Source organism: Diadema setosum, chromosome 15 (assembly GCF_964275005.1).
Source record: "Diadema setosum chromosome 15, eeDiaSeto1, whole genome shotgun sequence".
NCBI lineage: Eukaryota > Metazoa > Echinodermata > Echinoidea > Diadematoida > Diadematidae > Diadema > Diadema setosum.
In genome coordinates, this window is record NC_092699.1 from 6,446,745 (window position 1) to 6,461,968 (window position 15,224).

General features: G+C 38.7%; 1 protein-coding gene across 1 annotated transcript in view; it reads right to left on the reverse strand.

Moving 5' to 3' along the window:
* Positions 1 to 14,999, reverse strand: part of LOC140238796 (high affinity cGMP-specific 3',5'-cyclic phosphodiesterase 9A-like) — a 269,607-nt gene extending 254,608 nt beyond the window's left edge. The window contains exon 1 of the mRNA XM_072318693.1: positions 14,761 to 14,999. Coding sequence (XP_072174794.1) covers positions 14,761 to 14,848 — 88 coding nt within the window. The 5' untranslated portion in view covers positions 14,849 to 14,999. The remainder of the gene's footprint in view (positions 1 to 14,760) is intronic.
* Between the last annotated feature and the right edge of the window lie 225 nt (positions 15,000 to 15,224).

Sequence of the window (15,224 nt, forward strand, 5' to 3'; positions counted from 1 at the left end):
AGCCAGGAGAGCAGTCTATTAATGGTGGTGGGGGGTGGGGTGACACGGCAGGAGAATGCAAAAATGAATGATTCACGCTTCAGATGATTGCTCCACAATCAAAAAAGACAACACTAACCATCTTGTATTCAAGTGTGTCAGTTTCTGACACAAAGTTTAAACTCAATTTAATTTCATTCAATGTAAAGGCTAACTTTCCCAAGAAACATAATGATAGAGATCCAATCAAAATGATATATTACATTAGAAAGTCAGAGAGTTTGGCATGTTTTCATATTCACAGTAAGTGATATCAGTTTACATATACTAGCTAGGGTGGTGATATCATTTCCCCTACAATTATAATCTGCCCAGAAAACTTTGGTAAGTTTCTTTTTTCTAAATGAAAAACGAAAAAGGAGAAACTTCACAGTTCTCAAATGTGGTGCATCATCACATTACCCGTAGAATGTCAGAGATCATAAAAAGGACAAATTGTGATGCACATACAGTGTTGTAAAGCCAACTTCGGTAATATAACCTTCACAGTTTTCTAACTTTCAATCATCTTTTAATATTATTTTGTTCGATCTATTCGCATAGTTCCTTGCCAAGTCCACATCCTACTACAAAATGCCTTCAAATGCAATAGCAGATCTGGCATTATTTCTTTGATCGTAAAAACATTCATCATATTCTAGCTGCAAATGGTACATTTTCTAAATGTCATCAGCCTGTCAAAATGTCCTGATGTCTCTGATATTTTGTGTATTAATTGCCTGGTGTGAACTCAACATCAGTCTGTAAAACATGCTTTAGAACGATAAAAGTCATGTTTTCAAACATAAGAGAAACAAATCAATAAAACACTCAGATATGTCCACAAAAAAAAAAAAAAAATCTTCATTCATTACAGAAAATTAAAGAATTGAATTTCACTAATGACGATCCTTCGCTTCTACCTTCAGGGGAAAGCCAACTGCAAAAACTGATTGAAGAACATTGAAAAATATCTCTCTATGCATTTTACATGACATTCTTCTGTGACGTCTACCACTGAATGAAGTGCGTTCCAAAGAACATAAACATAACAGAAAACTCCAAGCGTTAATGTCTCCCTGAGCGGTTGTAAGAAAAGATTTATTCCTTTTGAACTACCTACATGTACAATGTCAGGGCAAATAGGTCAAAAAATGAAGAAAGAAAAAAACAGTCGAAAAGTGCATTATCAGGATTAAGTTTTGTAATTGTAGACTTGAGGAAGAAAAAAAAAAGAATGAAAGAGAAAAAAAAGAAATAAAATCAGAGCACAGCATACATACATGTAGCCTGGCATTCTACAACAAGTATTCTTACAGACACCACATACCGATCATTCCTCGAATCCTTATCCCTTTTTGATACCACGCGTCACCCTTGAACCGTGTGTGTTTCGGGTACTAGTTCCTTGAACTCAGCCGATGCAGTTTATGGTGGATGCAACGGTTGTCACATGCACTCAAAGCAGTTGGCAGTGAAACAACATGTACGTCAGAGAAAAAAAAAACAGCCTTCAAAGAAAAAATATATCATGCAAAACTCCATGAGTCACAAAGTCCACATCTTCTGTCCTTTTTCTTTGTGCGGAAGTACACTTTTCATACTCAACAGATGTGTTTTGAATATCTAATCAGATGATGACAGCCACCTGACAATCAATTGACCATCAACTTGATGATCACTCTATTTCACACCACCTGAAATCAACATACATGTATGGGCAAAACAATCTTATCATGGTCTCCCACAAAGCCTACATGTACATGTACGCGATGACGAACAGTTCCACAATTTGTCACATACTTTTAAAATGTTCAATGAAAGCAAGCCGCACATTTTTTAAATCAACACTAAAGAGACTTAGAGGGAATTGAAACCCAGATATAAAATGTAGCTTGAGTAAATGTGGCCATAACAGCTTAGAACACATCAGTGAACTGGAGAAAATTTGACAATCCACTGAAAAGTTATGGATTTTGTACAGTTCTGCTGCTACCTTTGCTGGATGAGAAGACTATTACATCAGTGTATGACAATTAAAATATAAACAATATACACTGCGTAATTCCATAAAATTTCATTTTCTATGAAAAGCACACATTCCCCCAACTTGTTACTCACATACCGTACACTTACATGTATGTTCAGTACATGTATGTAAGGGCAATATTATTCCCCTTTCTGAAGGAGGTATTAAAGTCAAGTACTCTTCCATTACACCACAAAAGTTGAAATATGTTGAACTTTCTATATATTTTCTTTATACGTTTCCAGAAATGATGTCACTATTAAAGCGTTCAAGCCTTGTCATCCAGCTATGGCGGCGTCAAAACTTAAAAGACTATCATTAACTTCTGAATGGATGGTCTTATGTTCTCAAACTTCAAAGATGTGTTCTACTAGCAGTGCCACATTTTAGACACTGGTACTAAATCCATTTTGGGGTTCCATTTTCCCTTAAAAAAAAAAATAGTATAAAGTCAGCTTGATAATATTCCAGGCGTGTATAAATGTACATGTATGATTTTGTTATGAAAAAATATTCTGCTAGTGGCAGTCACCTTTATTACACATTGTACTTGTCACCGGAGATAGAAAGAGATAGAGATGGTGGGATATATTGTATATGTACATTGTACATAGGCCTATAGATTGGTAGATAGATCGTTGAACAGCTAGAGATTGATATTCATGAAACAATGTACATGTAGAACATGGTACTGGTGAGATGGAGGGGTACACTGTACAATGTAGATAGCTCACTGGGAGATGGGTAAATGGGTTCATTGCCACTTGGTCTATCATCAGATGGTCTACTTCCCAGTTTGTCTAACACCACTGCGGCTAAACTTATTTAGTCTACTATCAATTTTGTCTAATTCCCATTTGGTCCAATTCTCACTTGGTCTAAAGCCCAGTTTGGCTAATTATCATTTCATCTAATGACCAGATGATCTAATTGGAATTTTCTCTCCTTGGACTTTTTCCCATTTTGTCTAACAAACTTTGGATATTAGACAAGAATGGGCATAGTCCATCTGAAAGTAGACCAGCTGGTAATGAGCCTAAGTGGCAATTGGACTAAATGGTCATTAGACGAACTGGTTATAGACGAAACGGGATTACACCATGTGGGTTGAGACTAAATGACTATTGGACAAAGTGGGAGTAGACCAAGTGATCGACCACCGGGTAAACGTACACTGTACACTGTATGTCAGCATCTCTCATTCAGATTCAGCACTCTGTTGTTATTTTTCCTGTTATTACTGAAAGAGTACTTTTCCAGACTGCAAATGGTATCAGGTGAATGCATACAGTGCACACAGAGAACAAGCATACAAGTGGATTGGGAGACATTCAAATTTTTCCACTTCTCGGCCCCAGCCCTCCCTAACCCCCTTTCTCTCAAATCCCATCCACTCACTAAAAAATCCTATACTGCACCTGATATGCCCCTACCCCTGCCCCTCCCCCCTCGCTAAATCGAGCAGCCGCAAGAGCGTGCAATCATATTTCATACATGCATACTCGTGTCGTTTGGGGGCAATCGCAGAAATGTGCCTCTCTATAATGTTCCTGCAACCCACATTAGATGCAAACACGTTCATACTTTATGTCTAGCGGTTCGGGGCAGTGATATCCTGGACTGGCTGCAAATGCACACTACAGTAATGTCGCACTGTGTGTCTAGACACTCTAATATTGCATTGATGAATGTCAAAATCATGAGGAAAGTCCAATTTTGCCCAAAACAAGCAGTTTCACAGATGCCATTGAATGCTTACAAACAAGACTGATTTTTATGTATGAATTTTCTTCAATTTCTCTGCCCTCTGTACAAATAAATCACTTTCATTTTAAGATTGACTTTATACAATCTTAAAGAAAAGAAGGAGATCAAATTTACATTTCAACTGATGATTTTCGTTGCAAAAACAAGAATAAAAAATTTGCTTTAATGCATGTAGTGTTTAGTGCCTTTCACTGCAACTCTGCAGAACATCCTATCAGATTTTATCGCACACTAAATGTATAATTTCAGCTCTAGAGACATATGTACAAGATGGACTTATAGTGACAGACAGACAGAAAAACAAAATTCTGGCGTGAAGGCCACACTCAAAATTACAGATTGCCAAGCTCTTTGGATACAGACATGAAACACGCTAGACACATATAATTCTGCGCCTGCGATGCGATGCGAAGACAGGCATTAGGCATGTCAAACAAAATACATCGATGCTCGGATACTGTCCACATCTCAGAAATGGCATAAGTGTCTGTGTGGGTGTGTGTGTGTGTGAATGTGTGTATGTATGTACGTATGTAAAAGAAAAAAACATGTAGTACTGAGGGGCAACGCTTCGTGGATCCTTTTTTCGCACCCTGAACAGAGAGCATCGCGGGGAAGAAATAACAGCTGTACCATTGCACACATGCCTTCGCCACAAATAGAACAACTTTGATGTATTATAGCAGGCAAACTTTGCAATGTGCAATGGTATGTGCTACCATTAATACTGTCTCCCCCGCACTCAAAGGTTGCTTAACCTACAACAGATCAGAACTCTTGAAGTCAGCTGTCCCTGCCTGAAACAAACGAAGTGAAATATTCAATGTAAAACACCACTTACAATTAAGATATATATGTATTCATCAAATATATAACAGGAGACTTTGAAGAGAAAATTATGGATAATTTAGACTCTATATTCCATCTCTTACCCCCCCCCCCCCCAATAAAAAAAAAAACATACAAAATACCAGTATACAACTTTATGATTTCAATATTCTGCAGATCTGCAAATTGGAATCAAAATGGCACAGTGTACGACAGTCTTGATTGAGCTGCAAAAATATACATCTCTTTATAGAAGAAAAGAGACTCACCTCAGAAAAGTTATTGAGATGACAGTGAAGGGATTCTACAAACTAGTTGTAGGACATTAAAAAAAAACTTAAATCTAAAAAATTTAGGAAAAAAAAAGACTACTTATAGATCCAGCACTGAATGTTTGCTTGCACATGCAACATGATAATTGTTTATGAAATCCTTGATGAGCAGAGATAGGGCAAAATCCTTCAAACAGATGATAAAGATACTGAACCTGTGGTTGATTCTTATCACTTACAGTTGTAAGTTTCAATTTACTGGAACAATTTTTGTTTATTTGATTTTCTTTCTTCCTTTTTATATGTTTGTTTGGTTGGTTGGTTGTTTGGTTGTTTGTTTGTTTTGTTTTGTTTTACTTGGGGGCATTTTTATATAATGAAAGTAAAACAAACAATGGTGGTGGGGGGTTGGGGTTGGTCATTCCGTGATTACAGACTTGCCCATATCTCCACTGTGTAATATGTAGGCTAACATTACATTGTACAAGTTGAACATCACATCACTCATGTATAGAAGCTGCTAATATACAATGTACAACAGTGGAATACACGCAGGTCATAAGTCCAGACCATTGATCATGTACTTTGGAGCATTACTTTGGAGGTCGAAACAGACGGAAGCATGAGTACAGAAAACATACATACACACATCCACATACATACACACAATAACAACAACATCAAGTGGCAACATCCTTCCTTGCAGACTAAAAGGACAAAAACATCCAAATCTTCACACTTTGTCATGTGCAGTACAGTATGTGTGTACTGTATGCACATTCACTCAGCTGCATACCTTGGACACACACTCACGCATCTACACTGTACATGATGTACATTAGTACTTTGAGCGTGATTCCACCAACAAGTTGGCTTGTGAAGTAAATGACATAGGCTATTAATATGATAAGGAAAATTAACAAAATATGAGCGGAGTTTGATAAGAAAATCTATGGAATAGTTAATCTCCCCTGTCTTCATGAATAAATGACAACACTCCTAACTAAAGCACACTCGATTTATGCACGGTGCTGAAGTTCTCACATTGTGAGTCTTCCACTGAATTGTACACAAATCTTGACTATAAAATTACATTGTACATGTATCTTCATTTGTTGACATAAATTGAAATAAATATTAAATGTAAGTATTCTTCTCATCAGCTGGTTTTATTGCACCCAGCAACATTATCGTCAGGGGTTGTTTCACGACGTTGCAGTCTCAATTACTGGCCAAAAATATGATTTTCAAACATAATTGTGCACACACAAATGAGAGCACTATGAGAGACAATGATATCATTATTTATTCCAACTTTACACTGTATGTGATAAAAGTATGGGTACCTTTAGAATTACTGGACTATCACAAGCATCTCAGCTGCTAAATCTATAACTGATTTTAAAACTGGCAACACATTTTGGAGAATTTACATCAACATGTCTGTCGAAAATTGCAAAATTTGTTTGTTTGTTTGTTTTCTGATTTTGAGCAGATATTTTGACTTTATCTCGTGTCATCCAATGTGGATGTTGTCAATACAAAAACATTTCAGCAGTAAAATTCAGAGTGCCAATTTAATAACTGAATGATAGTAATTTCTTTGCAACACAGAATTTATCATATCACAGACTTGATGAGAGAATACAATGTACAGCACTATAATACCAGACGACATGGGAGAATCCCTTCATGTTCCTTTCATCATTAGCATCAAGTGGGTGGGGTTGGGAAGTTGATCAGAAACCTTTACACCTTGTACAGTGTACCTCAAGACACACTGTAATGGACTCACAGAGGAGGCATGCATCAACTTTCCATTCATGTTCAACATGTCTTTTTAAAAAGGTCAATGACAGTATCATAATTGCTTGATGTTTAAATTATAAGATACCCTAGCATCATTATATCCACCTGCAATGTACAATCATTTCTACTTTAACACAGACAAAAGAACAGGATGTACTGAAAATGTCTCCTTGTTTATTGAAGCAAAAGCTAGTTTTGAATCGCATTGTGCCAAGTTGCAATATGCAATTATGATCCCTGACGAACCCTTAAAAGACATTATGTGGTGATTGTGAGTGTATCATCTGTATGCGTGTCTGTATGTATGTGTGTGTGTGAGTAAAGTCTCTGGCCGACATTATGTTCTAACTAGGCCAGCCATTACTCCATATTTTTTTTTTCTCCATGTAATCATACCTGCCCAATTAAGCACAAAGGCCTGAGGAATGACAACAGACTGAAGATAGGGAGTTATGAAAGAGAAAGAGAGAGAGGCGGAGTGATGAACGGAACTTCTTATCATGTATTCACGTATGAGCACCTGCATGTCGTTAAACGTAGGAGGACTCATCGCGGTGTCCGAAGGCGGTGTCATGTGACACTTTTTTTCTCTCTCTCTCTCTTCTTCTGATGGCGTGACGTAAATTGATTTTTATCAAATCGTGAAATATTGAATGGATTGGCTTACCACGCACCGAGGGTGACGCTCAACCGAAGGGCGGGAAAAAAAACACGGCCGTGGACCGTACGGATTGGACGGCCCTGGAATACACATGTTGCCAGCCATGACGGTGTATTGTACGCCTAACATTTTTTTCTCTCTCGGCATAGGATTACCACCGCTCCTCCTCCATGTGAAATTCTCACTGCCATGATTGCAAGGTGAGAAAAAAACAACCAGTTACCATTTCACAGTAAAGTGGAAGGTACATTGTACACCCTAGAAGGGGTAGGAGAGAACGTGGAAGCAAGCACCGTACAATTGTATGTCCCATCAAGCTTTACAGCATGGCATTGGCTACACTACGCTATTCTAAGCTCTTGAAAGAAGGTTGTATGATTTATGGAAGAGTGGAAAATGTGTGATTTTCTCGTGAAAAGAAACTGCAAAACAGTGCGCACATAGAGAAAGTTATCAGTCTTACATATCAGTGGGTTTTTTTATTTAGATAGCATGGACAATAACAATCAGAAAGAAAGTTACTGTTCTTTCCAACCCTAACATGGATTGTATTGATGGTTGAACAATTAAGTGTCTAATTCCTACCTCTTGTTACATACAGTACCATTGAAGGATGATGGCTTTAGTTTTTCTTTTCTTTTCTTTCTTCCTTTTTTTTTTGTTATGCAGCAAGTGTAATTGCAAGAATGTGTGCTCTTACATCTCTCAAGATTTGTTTAATTTTTTTTTTTTTGTTCATGTGACTGCAGCAAATTTCACAGCGAACACTCAGATGGACTTGATGACAGCGAAGGGATTTTCATCACCGCGGGAGCAGAAAACTTGCGAAAGTGATGGAGCTCCATCGCGCGGCGCTCCAACAGGCAAGGCAAGCTGAAGGATGCAGAGGAGAGAGAAGAGAGGTGAGGTGTGCCACAATCCCAGGTGAACACTTCCTGCCTCCCATCGCCGTGACGACGCACGCATCGCTGCATCACACAAGAAGAGGATGCCGGCGCACCAGAAAGAGACAGTCCATGCAAGATGCAACAAGTCGCTGATAGCCGGATGCAGGCATCTAACAAACTCGTGGGTGTGGAAGATTGACTGTGAATCTGAGTGATGCTCAAGAAATACACTTTGTAGAAATAGAGTGCATTTTGTTTTCACATGTGTATACAATGCTGTACAGTGTATGCACTGTAACAATAACCACCTCTTCATTTTTTGCCTTTATTCATGCTGAGCACTGCTGATACTTTTCATTTCGATGTCTTACTACTTCCTGTCTTCCCTCCCCCTCCCCAAAAACAAAAACAAAAAAAAGGACAAGCATTCAATCAAAGTCGAAACACATTTAATATCTCAATAACATAACACATTCAGATCGAGTGACAGGTTTTAATTTGTCTTTACGGGTTACATTGTGTACATTAAAGATAGGGAAATTCCCATAAGGAATGCTCTGGTTTTCATCTTCACTCTCAATAAAACATAAAATGCTCTCACATCAAACCAGAGACCCCAACACTTTTCATGTATTGTTGTACATTTTGCACGTACACACAAAGAACACTGCGGTTAAAGGAAAGATTTCTACACGTAGGAAAATTAAAAAAGATTCAAAGTGAAAAACTCAGTAAATGTGAGAAGGAAAGTCTAACAATGCAATTAAAAGTTACAAAATGTATCATGCTGTTTGAATTCTGTCTATTCTCCACATAATGAGTGTTTCCCCCCTCTGGATGGAAATTCTACCACAATTTGTATCTGCAGTCAAATCAGCATCATACGATTAATACTGTAAAAGTGGAAATTTTCGCACATTTTGCACAACCAGACTCTAGCGCGAAAATAAAAGCATGTAAATATTAAGTATTTTTGCTTGTCATTATGTTCCAGTAGTTGATGTCTTGATTACGCGGAATTAAAAACACGCGAAACTCTTCTAACTCCGCCGAGCGCGAAAAATTAGTCGCGCAAAAATATCCACTTTTACAGTATCACAAAATTAGACACAAATGTAAACAGAGGAAAACTGACCAGAAATGAACATAATTCATTATTGGAATTCATCCCCCCCCCCCCCCCCCGGGCCCCTGGGTGGGGAATGGTGCCCATTCTAATAAATTGAGATCCTAACCCTCTACGGATGCTACCTGCCAAGTTTGGTGAAAATTAGTCATGGGGTTCTCAAGAAGAAGATGAAAATGTATAATTTTGGCCCCATTAGGAACCCTCCCCACCCCCCTCCCCTGGGTCCCACGGGGGCACCCCTGATTCTGCCATGAACAAACTTGAAACTACAATCATCAATGTACTAACTCATAGTATCAACTTAGCTCTATCACTTCTGGTTCTAGAGAAGAAGATTTTTACAGATTCCTTAATTTGGGGGGATTTGGGCCCCCCTGGGGCCCCTGGGTGGGGCATGGTGCCCATTTTAACAAATTGAGATCCTAACCCCCTAGGGATGCTACCTGCCAAGTTTGGTGAAAATTGGTTATGGGGTTCTCAAGAAGAAGATGAAAATGTATAATTTAGGCCCCATTAGGACCCCTCCCCACCCCCCTCCCCTGGGTCCCAAGGGAGGCACCCCTGATTCTGCCATGAACAAACTTGAAACTACAGTCATCAATGTACTAACTCATAGTATTAACTTAGCTCTATCACTTCTGGTTCTAGAGAAGAAGATTTTTACAGATTCCTTAATTTTGGGGGGTTTGGGCCCCCTGGGGGCCCCCTGGGTGGGGCATGGTGCCAATTTTAACAAATTGAGTTCCTAACCCCCTAGGGATGCTACCTGCCAAGTTCGATGAAAATCGGTCTTGGGGTTTTCAAGAAGAAGATGAAAATGTAAAAACTTTACGCACGACGGACGACGCACGACGGACGACGCACGCCGGACGCCGGACGAAGGGCGATCGCAATAGCTCACTTGAGCCTTTGGCTCAGGTGAGCTAAAAATGCAACAAATTGACCAAAATTCACGAAAAAAACAACAACTATAAAATGGACCGTCTAATTTTTCTCATCTTTCTGCATTACATGCGTAGCTATCAATTCCCTGTTTGAGGAGACTTCCTCTTTAAAACTGCAATTAAAACTACTCTGTCTTTATACATATCTCTATCTCCCTACAGTATCTCTCTTTCTCTCTCTCTCTCTCTCTTTCCCTCTCTCTCCCTCTATCTCATACCCTCTCCCCTGTGCCTCCCTTTCACAGCTGTAGTTTGTCTAATAAAATGCATCATATAATTTTCTTCAGTGAGGTACAATGCTCATCCCACACATGATTAAAATTTGTACATTACAATGTGCCAGTAACACACTCGTGAAAGATTGTGTTAAAATGTACTTTCATTATTTTCAAGACAATCCATCATGGTGAACAGTTAATACATGTACAGTGTACAACATACAGCTATAAGGAAACTGTGATTTATTAATACTGTAACTGCAAAGTTGTAATAAATAAGAGCAGTATTGGAAGCGGAAGTCATCGCAATAATTTTTCCATGTGCTAATGATAGTAATAATGCTATACAAAAGAGCAATCATCAGCCTCATCATCATCAGGAGTATGACATAATATTATGTACTATAGTATCAAATATGACTCTCCATTACTACTTTGTGTTAAAAATCAATTGCAAAGTCATGATCACCATTATTAGTTTCACTCTGTCATTGCTTGCATTGTCATCACTATCGTTATCCCTATTATGCAGCCTAAAACATCACTAATACATTACAGTATCGTCAAGCTATTATAAATGATTCATTCATGATTACATTAATATCGGTCTCCTTCGAGAGAAACCTGACATATTATCTTCATTGTTCTCTCCTCATTCTGCACAGCTTTTCCCTTTTTCTTCTCTCTTTTTTATTTTTTTTTTTTTTTTGCCGCAGCACAGAATTCGAGGAAATTCATTTCAATGCATGTATAGCATTGATGAGCACCCTTCGGTAGGGAATGACGGCACGGGGATGTCGGGCAGAATACGAGGGAGCGACATCAGCCGCAGAGTGAGAGCAACAGAGGGAGAGAGGGAATATTTTCTTAACCAAGGAGCTTTGCACGTTTCTCAACTTGTGGAGCAAACGCTGCACTCGAGCACCCCCCTCGCGCCGGCCGCGAAAAAAAAGGCAGCCCCTGATCCCTTTCTTGATTATGAATGCACGGAGCGAGCAGGACGCAAACACGTCCAGAACGCCGACACGACGTACGTACTCCTCCGGCACCTGCTAATGCATTCGGAAGGTACTCGAACGCTGGCACCACACAGCCATCCCACTGTTGCTCTCAGCAACAAAGCGTTGAGCTCTGCAGAAATGTGAAAGCTCTAGTATTGAGCACTGGGCGCACTTGAATAAATAATGAACATTACATTACCTAGCTCATCACCTTGAACACACTGTGACTTTTAGAGGCTGACTACAATGTATGTACGCATGCTGCTAAATTTTTCAGGTATATACACAAACAAAAACAGTACCAATTTTCCTCTGAAGTTAAATCATATCATCATCTAACATATTATCAAAAACAAGTTTCCATTTGACTTTGGGTGATTCCTTTAGTATTGTAAAGATTATATAACTGATTTGATATAAAGATAGAGGGTCTTTATCAGGGGAAAAGAAGAGAAAGAGAAAAAAAAGAAAGACATGTGATCAGGAAATCCTGAATAAATACCAAAGGGAAGTTTTATCAAACAAGCATATATTTCCTCTTTGCCTGTGTTACAAGTACCTGGTAACCCTGGATAGCTGCCCCAAGACCATTCTTCCAGGCAGCTAAAATAATAACAACTACCCCCGTAGGACAATTTTGGCAACAAATGTAGGCATGATATCTAATTAATAAGTTATGACAATGAGACTTAACCTACTGTATGTCAGGACACTGAGTACATCTTTGCATTCTCTCTCTCTCTCTCTCTCTCTCTGTATTACTATCTAGGCAAAAACAGCTATTTACATAATGTCAACGAAAATGTGAAACAGTATTTTAACTCATTCTGGACTCCTGTCTCAAAATCTGATCACTGCTGTACAATAAAACCATACCCTTGGGTGTGAAAGCGTTACATTGAATACACTGCACATCTGGTCACGCATGCTCTCGTAATATCTTTTGTTTACAGTATATTATACACTGTCATTTTCACAGGACTGTTTTTGCAGCTGAGATGGCCACTCCATGATGAGGCAGATACGCGTACAACTTGGTTATCTCATGATATGTTCAATGTACATCTTTCACAAAAACACATCATTTCATGCATCAAGACGTTTCTTTACCTCAAAAGCAAGAAGCCATACTTATGCAAGTGCAGACTTTTTATAACATCTACAGTACCACTGTACACAGACTGTGACTGAAACCGTGTACATGTACAAGTACATGTATGCTCAAATACTGAACTCCGATGAAATACAGACAATGAAAAAAAAAAAAAAAATCTATTGCAACCAACAGCGTACAAGCATACACTGTAAATACATATTTTTAGCTTTGGTCAACAGCAAAATCCAACTATGAAAACTTACATGAGACAAAAAAGTTTGTTTGTCTCGAGAGCAAATACTTCTCAGCAAGGTCTTTTCCAAACCTTTGACAGCTTGATTAAATCTATCTACTCATAGCCATTTATTATTATTTATAAATGACCATTTATTAGTAGCATACCAGGATGAACTACACTGTACACTGTATAAGCTTCCTCTTTTAAAAGGTGATTTCTCAGGGATTTAATCAATCTTTCAGCATAGTACCATATTGTACTCATGGTAAATCATCCTCATGACACCTCATGGAAAAAAAAAAAAAAAAAAAAAACAGAACAAAAACTGGTCTACACACTGATGCATTTCACACACAATACAATTTGTCAAGCCAGAAACCACCATGCAAAGAGTTGCTTCTACTTTTTGCACGCCGTGCATGCATTTTGTAAACAACATTAGAGCATACACAGTACACAGTAAACATTGTAGTCATGTGATAAAGACAGATTCCTTCACTGACCAACAAGATGCCACATATCATGTCAATCACTGACGATCATGCCACCAGAACTTTCCTTCTGTTTTGACGTCTTCGCTTAGATTTTTACAATACACATCACAAATACCATCATGTTTGTGTCATGACTGCCCTTCCTGTTTACGTAAACCTCTGCTTACACTTTCAATTCCTGACATACAAACTAGAATAATGTAGCTCCAGTCTACTCCAAGCAGCTGATAATACACAAATCTTTGCAGTCTATACCCACCGTGATAATTCTGTCTAGCAAATACTGTGAAAAAAAGAAAATTTTTGCATAAGTAATTTTTTTTGTGCAGTCGCCTAAAATGAATTTCACGTTTTTAATTCCAATGAAACAAGATATAAAGTTACAAGCAAAAAATTCAAAGCCCCTTTATTCTTGCACTACATCGTAGTTTCATGTCACACTCAATGGAAGTTTCCACTAGAGTAATCAATATATTTTTCTGATAAGTCATCTGAGTTAAATATCATGTCTTGTAATGAAGATGTGCAGTTAAGAGTTTTAGCAATTAACATCAAAAGTTGAACTAAAAGTTCAAATTCTATTCAAAATTCCAACAGATATATAACTTTCCCATCTATTCCAATGAAGAGTTGTCACTGGTTTGAAGAAATTACAAATATCCACAGTGTCTTAAAACAGAGGCAAGCAAATAGTTTGAACCTCCATGGAATATAGTTTCAGTAGATAGTAGCTCACTTATAGTGATCAAGTGAATCCTGTCAACATCTTGGGAAGAGTACAAGGGCTAAATACATGCATGCTGAATATATCAACCTTTGGCAAAACTGAACTTTAATAAACAAGGGACATGGGTACAAGTTTTGCAACCATTTATTTTAATAGCCACAAAACTAGCCCAAATCATGTCCACATTTGTAGCATATCATCGCTGGTGACAAAGGATTTTTCGCCGAGTCGGTAAAGGTGATATGTGGAAGAAATGCCAGTAAGAACTGTCAAGAATGGCTACGGAAAAATATAGACTATATTGCTGCGTAAATATCCGTCTGTTCAGTTCCTGAATCGCTCGATCTATCCCAGTGTGCAGTGACCGCACTTGGACGTGATTACTTCTCTTCCTGACTACGACAAGCCTATTATCAGAAAGACCATGTTAAGATCAGAATTTCGCCTACAAAATCCTTTAGAAAACAGGAAAGAAAGCGAATATATATGGCTAAAAGGGGAATATTCTCGCGAGTGATGGGCGGAACTCGCTGAAACGGAGTCTCAGCAACACAACCACATCGACGCGAATCAACTACACCAATCACGGGGGCCTGGCGGCATGGATACCGGTGGAACTCGGCAGACTGCGGGCGCTCTTACCTTTAACGTCATCCGCTGGAAAGTCCGATCGAAACTCCGCCTGTTCCTCCTTCCCCCCGACGACAAAGTAAATCACCTTAGTGGTCATGATGGCCCTCTAAGGCCAAGGGTTATCCTTGTCCACGAATCTCCACTTAAAAATCCACATATAAGTCGCAGAATCGAATTGAAAAGTAACGTCTGATACTTTTCTTTGGCAAATCAAGATATTACTTCATCACCTGTAGCGTAGAGCCCGACACACCGAATACTATATTCCCATACACTCGCAGCCAAGCTGTTCTGTTGATACTAGTAGTAGTATACTTGCCTGGTAGTACCACAGATGCAAAACATATGGGTCAGATTCGTCCATTAGCGGAGTAGGGGTGTGTTTAGTCAGGGAGGTGAGACAAAATACCTCCCTGGTTTAGTCTGCTAATTTGCGGTTTGTTGTGAAACGCTTCTATTATTGAGTGTTCCGA